This window comes from Dufourea novaeangliae, unplaced genomic scaffold, assembly GCF_001272555.1.
Source record: "Dufourea novaeangliae isolate 0120121106 unplaced genomic scaffold, ASM127255v1 scaffold15, whole genome shotgun sequence".
Taxonomy (NCBI): domain Eukaryota; kingdom Metazoa; phylum Arthropoda; class Insecta; order Hymenoptera; family Halictidae; genus Dufourea; species Dufourea novaeangliae.
Genome location: NW_015373887.1, coordinates 7721 through 15783, shown reverse-complemented (window position 1 = coordinate 15783; position 8063 = coordinate 7721). Strand labels below are relative to the sequence as shown.

General features: G+C 45.3%; 1 protein-coding gene across 1 annotated transcript; it reads right to left on the bottom strand.

Annotated features, from left to right (window-relative positions):
- Positions 1-4405: 4405 nt before the first annotated feature.
- On the bottom strand, positions 4406-5218 carry LOC107194838. The gene has a single exon (XM_015584546.1). The coding sequence runs from the start codon at positions 5216-5218 to the stop codon at positions 4406-4408; it is 813 nt and encodes a 270-aa protein (XP_015440032.1).
- Between the last annotated feature and the right edge of the window lie 2845 nt (positions 5219-8063).

Here is an 8063-nt window from a genome sequence, read left to right as displayed (position 1 = left end):
ATATTCGTAAGAAGATATTTACATTTCTTGCGAATTTTATCGAGTAATCAGAGTTAATGCGATACAAATGGATTCGACTCAAATACCGCGGGCACAAGTTATCGACATCTTCTACGAGGTAAGTAAACAGCTGTTCTACCGACTCTTCCTGCACGTCGTTGAGTCTTTAAAGTGACTGTACGCCCCTGTTGAGCCGTGATCCGCTGACACTCCATGCGCGCGGATTGCCATGATTTCGGTCAATTTTTAAACGCTTATAACTAACAAACGAACCATTTTTCGCAATTTCGTTATTCTTGATTTTCGTCTTATTTTGCCTCAAAGAATCACCCCTTAAATTTTTTCCCACTAGTTGTCGAACACCCTGTATAATTCCTTGTCGATAATAGTTCATCTTATGTGCACTAACTTAAATCTAAACTATATACAACCTAACTCTAGCGCTATTTACAAACTTGTTTCTATTATCCACGACCGAGCTGTAAACGGTCTGGAAATCGCACGTGCCTGCCTGCACGTGTCTGTACTTGCCGTTGCTCGTGTATCGCTGTCGTGTTTTTCGCGGTTTCTCGCGTTTTATGTGGCGACGTTTCTTCCTCGACTTTTTCTGGTGTGACATTTTCTTCGAATATGTACGCAGGTTTCAATCTGTCTACGGACACTGTCATTTCTTTACCTTTTACACTTATGGTGTATGTTTTATCTGATCGGGAAATAACGGGGAACGGTCCTTCATATGGAAGTTGTAATGAACTTTTTGCGCTGTCCGTGCGTAGGAATACGTGCGTAGCCGTCGGCAGATCTTTGAACACGAAGATTTTCTTTTTTCCGTGTCGTCTTGCCTCGGTGGGCCGGACGTTACGAAAGTGTTCGCAAAGTTGATTTACGAATACCGAAGGTCCCATGTTATTTTCCGATGAGGTTACCAGAAATTCTGCTGGTAGTCGCGGGTTTTCGCCATAGACTAATTCGGCCGCGGATGCCGCTAAATCTATCCTATGAGCGGTACGGATGCCTAATAATACAATCGGTAGCGCATCCGTCCATCGCTCGTCGTTATGGCATTTGATCGCTGCTTTAAGCTGCCTGTGGAATCGTTCTACTAGCCCGTTCGCCGCTGGGTGGTACGCGGTTGTCCTTAAGTGTTTTACACCTAGTAGCGCGTTTAGGTTTTTGAAAAGTTGCGATTCGAATTGTTGCCCTTGATCGGTTGTGATGCGTAGGGGTGTTCCGAATCGTGCTACCCACCCAGCGACAAATGCTCTAGCCACTGTTTCTGCTTCAATGTTTTGCAGTGGGAATGCTTCTGGCCAGCGTGTGAAGCGATCTACGCACGTTAGACAATATCTGTTTTCTTTTGAGATCGGTAGTGGTCCTACTAGGTCGATGTGTACGATGTGAATCTAGTGGACGGCGGGACGAAGTTGCCGACGGGACTTGTTACATGTCTGCTTACTTTTGCGCGTTGGCATTGTAAGCAGCTGCGGGCCCATTCGCGACAATCCTTTTCGACTGATGGCCAAACGAATCGTTGTTTTACTAACTGGACCGTTGCTTTTATCCCCCCATGTGCCTATTCGTGCAGTGAGGCGAATGCTTGCTTTCGAAAAGGTTTCGTTACGAATGGTCTCGCGGTTCCCGTAGCGATGTCGCAATAAACGTTGGCGTCCTTGTTGGGCGTTAGGTTAATGCGTTTTAATTGCAACTAGGTGTCGGGCGCTGCGAGTAACTCTTTTAGTTCGCGGTCTGTGTCTTGCGAAATCGCTAGTTTTTCGAAATCTATAGACGCTGTGACCGTCTTTACTCTCGATAATGCGTCCGCCACCTCGTTGTCCTTGCCGCTTACATGTCTAATATCGGATGTAAATTGCCCTATAAAATCTAAATATCGGAATTGTCTGGGCGTGCACTTTTCTGGCTTTTGCCTGAATGCGTATGTGATCGGTTTATGGTCGTTGTACACCGTGAATGCTTGGCCTTCTAGCGTGTGACGGAAATGTTTGATAGCTGCGTATACCGCTAATAATTCGCGATCGTATGCGCTGTATTTTTGTTGCGGGGGCGACAGAGATTTCGTGAAGAACCCTAGGGGTTGCCAAGAATTTCCATGTCGCTGTTGCAAGGTAGCGCCTAACGCGAAGTCTGACGCATCTACCATAATCGCGAGCTGCGAGTTTTTACGTGGATGCGCTAATAATGCGGCGTTAGCTAAAGCGTTCTTTAAGGAATTTAACGCGATTTCCGTTTCGCTTGACCATTGGATGGGCGCGTCTGCCTTTATTTTTCGCCCTTTTAGGAGCGCGTTGAGGTGGCTCTGTATTTTCGCGGCGTTCGCGATGAAACGTCGATAGAAATTAACCATCTCTAGGAATCGGCGTAACTGTTTAACCGTCTTTGGCGTAGGGAATTCTCTTATCGCGTTTACTTTGTCCGTGAGCGGTTTCGTGCCTTGTGCATTCACGATGTACCCGAGGAACCTCACTTCTGGCGCGGCGAATACGCATTTTGTCGGGTTTATTATTATCCCGTATTTTTCTAAGCGTGAGAAGAACTGCCTCACGTGTTCCTTGTGCTCTTCCTCGTTTCTAGACGCGACTAAGATATCGTTCAAATAGGTGTAGCAAAAATCTAAACCTCGGAGCGCGTCGTCTATAAAACGTTGGAACGTTTGGGCGGCGTTTCTCAACCCGAACGGCATTGAAATACAATATATTCGAACAGTCCGAAAGGTGTTACTACCGCGGTTTTAGCGACGTCGTTCGGATCTACCGGGATCTGATGATACGCGCGAACCAGATCGATTGTCGTGAAGATCGTGTTTCCACTCAACGTCCGTGCAAAATCTTCTATGTGCGGTAGAGGGTAACGGTCAGGGATTGTACGGGCGTTGAGAGCGCGATAATCCCCGCAGGGCTTCCATCCGTTGTTCTTCTTTGCGACCATGTGTAAGGCTGACGCCCACTGGCTCTTTGAAGGTCGGATGTGGTCCTGGCTCAATAAACCCTCGAATTCCGTTTTCGCGATCTTAAACATATTAGGCGAAAGTCTACGCGGCTTACAAAAGGCTGGTTGCCCTGGGGTGGTATTAATATAATGTACGACATCATGTTTAATCTTACGTGGGTTTGCCGTTAAGCGCACGATGTCGGGGAATTCTGCCAGTAATCGTTGGTAAGGGGAATCTCCGAGGATGGTCTTCACAGATGATGTCGCGTCCGTCCGCGTGGATTTCTCTTTCGAATCCGCCTGGAGTTGTAAATTCCAGGCTCGACCGTCGTGGTACGCGTCCGGTTGCGACTGTTGCCCGCCAAATTAATATTAGGCAACTGTTTCAATTTCTCTAGTGCGAAAAACGAATAATTGCTCGACCGTTGGAGCTGACGAATCGTGATGCGAATGTTGTCGAATGATTGTTCGATTGCGAGTTAATGCGAATGAATTGAGTCCGTTTGACTCTTGTCGAACGAGTGTGTTTTGCGAACGAGTGTTTGCGAACGAGTGATTCTAATGAATGTTTTCGACTGAATCTATCTTTTCGACTGTCCGTTCGAGTTTCGTGTGACGTCGCGCTTCCTCAAAGTTCGATGAAGGCGTGACCAAAACTCGCCTCCTTATTGGTGATGCCCTGAAGGGGAAGGCAAATTTCTCGGGTTTTCCACGCGACGCGGAGGTGGAATACCTCTCCTTCAGGGCGAAGCGGACGTCAGGAAAATATCGCGCACGTGGTCGCGGTGCGAGTTGACCGCGACGAATTTTCGAGTCTCTCAACGGTAGGGTTTTATGATTATATTGTCTGCGAGTCAGCGCGCCCCGGTAAGGCCCGGCGCGGATGGGTCCCAGGTTACCGAGCGCATGTGGCGGACTGCAGACCAAATGTTCGCTTCTTTTGTCTCTGATTCCCTTTGGCAACGAAATCGAAATTGCAAAGGGTCGGTCTTGAAAATATATAAATTGACTGAAAGAAGGAATAAAATAATAAAAAGTAACGGTATCGTCTGACTGTATAACCGTCGTTTCGGTCTACGACGGAACAGATGGAATGTTGCCCTCTGCTCTCCTACCGGTAGTGGACAGTGATGTCACCTGGTCCAGCAATCGGCGGTTCCTCAAATCCACCAGCAACCCGTAGTGGGATAAAAAATCGGCTCCGATGATCGGCTTTGAGACATCGGCCACGACGAATCTCCATTGGATGGCACGCCGTAGGCCCAGGTCAAGGTTGATCGTCCGTACACCATAGGTGCTGATGATTGACCCGTTTGCCGCGAACATTTCGTATTCAGTTTTCTCGGTTCGGCCATTTACATGCGTCCGTGGAGAAACGCATAGATCAGAACCGATGTCTACCAGGTACTCTTTCTTTGTACGCTGGTCGATGACGAAAAGGCGGCTAAACCGTGGACCGTCACTGATTGCCGCATTCAGTGGCGCGTCTCCTCGTTTCCCGACTGGAAACTGCACGGTGCCTTACATCTTTTGGAATCAGCTCCGAACTTCCAGTGATACCAGCAGTGCCTTTTTCCGCTTGACGACTCCTTCCTGGCGAGCACGAACGTTCTCGGAAGCTGCCCCTCGGCCGATCTCGTGAGCGAGACCGTGTTAGCTCAGCCACCTGCAGTGTCAGTTCTTCTAACCGTTCGAACAGTCTCTCGTTCGTTCTGTCGTGGGAGGCACTTGCGGCTCCTGTATGTGCGGTGTTCTCCCGAATTTGGTCGGCTATTTCTGCCAGTTTACTAAGCGACAGGTCAGCTTGTGAATTTATTATCGCGCGAGTCATGGCCGGTAGTCTTCGTGCCCATAACGTGCGTAGAAACTCTTCGGTCACCGCTGTACCTGCCAAGTTCTGCATATGGCGGAGGAATTGGGATGGTGTTCTGTCCCCGATATCTTCCTTCTCCAGAAGCTTGTCGATACGTTGACTCTGCGACGCTGAGAGGCGATGAACCAGTTCCTTTTTTAGGGTCCCGTATTTGTCCTTTTCTGGAGGATTGGCGAAAATATCTTGCACCTCCAACGCGTATTTGTGCTCTAATTGTGCCATCACGTAGTAAAATTTTGTCGTGTCCGCTGTAACACCGTTGATTGCGAATTGCGCTTCGATCTGGTCAAACCATACTGCCGGTTGTTCGGGCCAGAACGGCGGAATGCGTATACTGACACGGTTGATTTCCGGAATCGCGCACGGAACTTCAGAAACCGGTGTACCTGATACGGACATCTTGATTTCTTTAACGATAACGCACTTGAGAAAATAAAGAATTAACTGTGATCACGTCGGGGTCACCAAATGAAGGGTATTTACACGTGTTTTAAACCACAGCGATTTATTCGTTACTTTGGAGGTATACACTTGGAAGTCTTATACAAGAAGAAGAGCGCAACGCGCGTCCGCTCGCGTTTATATACACGCGCTGGGTTGAACGTTCTCGATGTTCGACGTTTAAAAACTCTTTGTACTGGTCGTAATCGTCAACTGTTTTGCTGACAGGTTAATGACCGTCGGGTGACGTGTTTACCTGCTCGCGCGTCGATGTGTCCTCGCGGTCTCGCGAGTTTGTTTACGCGGGTTACATTTCTTTTCGTGACCTTTATTGTCAGCTGTTTTTGCTGCCGGTTAACGGCCGCCACATTATATACAGGGTGTCCTACGCAACTGGAACAGGCTGTACCTCGTAAACGGTTGGGAATAGAAGGAGATGTTGTAAGTAAAAGTTAAATAGTATCAGACGGTGCATAATACGCAACCAATTTTATGCACTTTTGTGCATCGGTGCATCAGAAAAATGCAACTGCACTTTTTTTAAAAATAGAAACCTATGTTTTTGACTGCACTAATCGATGCAGTTTCTTGTGCTCTACACAAAAGTACCAACATACTTATGCCCCAAACTTATTCGTTAGGAAGTTATCGAAGCTTCATGTTTACAAACATTGTAATGGAACATAACGTAGGTATTCCACAACACTTGCCGAGAGACCGATATAATTCAGAGAACGTTTAGCTTCGATAACTTCATAACGAATAAGTTTAGGGCATAAGTATGTTAGTACTTTTGTGTAGAGCACATATTACATATTATGTTATATATGCACAAATTATTCTTACAATTACATATTATCCTTACAACCCTAATCATCACTACCCTAAATATTCGTACAGAAATCTATTAGATTTAACTGCAATAGTTTGGAAATTTCTTTATTGCCGGAAAGTTTCTTTATTGTCGGAAATTTCGACAGTAATGAATTTCTAAAAGCTATTTCAACGGTAAGGGACTTTACATTAGGTGCAATCGTACGCGTCGCCGAATACGTTATTGTTTCATTATGTCAAAAGAGTCTTTTGAAAATAGGTAATTAGGAGTTTCAAGGGTTTCGAAAGAAGCGCTTTAGCCACTCAAAAAAACAAAATACTGCGAATAGTAATCCGTTATTGAAAAGTGTCATTGACTTCACAAAAAGCTGTTAAAGGTAGCCGTGCGCGCCGTTTCAGGTAAGCGAGCCGCTCGCGCGACGTTTACGATCGACCGATCGTACCAGTTGCAGTCCATATTACTTTAAATGACATCACTGACACGGGTACGAAACCTATCGATATTTTCCATCAGGGGACCATTTTGAAGATATTATATAATTACAATTGTATTATAGTCTCTTGTGCGTGTATTTCTTTCGCCGTACTTCCGCCGCGTGTATTTTTTTCGCGTATAATTCTTCCGCGTAATATCTTATATTTCCAGCGATGGATTTTTTTCTATCCAGAAAAAAGATAAGTTTACAATAATATTTATATTTTATCTTACACTATGACAATTATGATTATAATTATATTTATATACAGGGTGTCCCAGAAATGTCCTCCGACCCGGAAATGGGGCACGCGGGGGGTGAATTGGAACAACTTTTTCCTTAGCAATTATGTAATCTGAGGCTTCGTTACTGAGATATTAACGAAAAATCGCGACCAATCAGAGCGCGAGTTTGCCAGCCGAGTTCCCGTGCTAGCGGTGGCTACGCGCTACGCTTGTACTACGAAGCTCTAAGCAAGTAGGTCAGCATGCTTCGCAGGAAACTGCGTATAATAGCAAATAAAAAGACGTAACAAATAAAATCATACTTTTTATCATCCGCCGTTTGTTATTTAAAGAGATTAATGAATGAAACGTAAATGTAGGCAAATTATGTGTAACCTACAAAGACGAATGCACATTTACTTTTTTGTAAATTCCATTTACGAATTTGTAAATTTCCTTTTCAAATAACGAGTGAACGAAAAGATAATGTAACAGAGAATGAACGAGAAGTGGTCGCAGTTCGGTACTGGTATAAAAATTCGTAGTTTAATAACGGTCAACAATGTTACTAATAATGAATAAGTTTCTTCCAAAAGCACGAAGAAAAAGTTAAGTACAGAAACTTGCTGAATTATCGCCGGAAATAAGCCATAGCTTGCGTTAAATTAAGAAAATAATAATCAGCAATAAATTGACTAGAACTCACCCTTTCGGAAATTCACCTGCAGTTTGCAAACCTTTGTCATTAGGTCACTGAACCGATCCTGGTCATCGACGGTCGAAACGGTTTATGGCAGGGTATCGCCCAGTTCGCAGGTGATCGCAGGTATACCTCACCAGCCGAAGTTAAGGGTTGTAACGTCAAGTGCGTCCTGGTTATTCCACAGAATACGTACTCACTGAACTGCACGACCACTAACACTGATCACCCGACACAATCACTTAATGTATTTTTAATCCAACGTGTTGTTACTACGTTAGGAAAATTCGTGGCCTCGGAAAGGACCGATTGTTTTCAATTTTTCAGATGTTTTACGTAACCAAACACTTGCACAGCAACACCCGCATATCCGTTATTGTGTACGTACCACCATAACATTGCGTAATACTCCCGTGAACTGAACATCTCTGTCGCCCGATTGCTAACCGACTGACAGAATTTTTCCTCTACCCCCAAGTAGTTTCCCATCGTTACATTGTGAGTTCACTCCCACCATGACAAGATTTAGGTAGAAAGAAACCAACGGTTCTAGGATAACACGTGCTTTG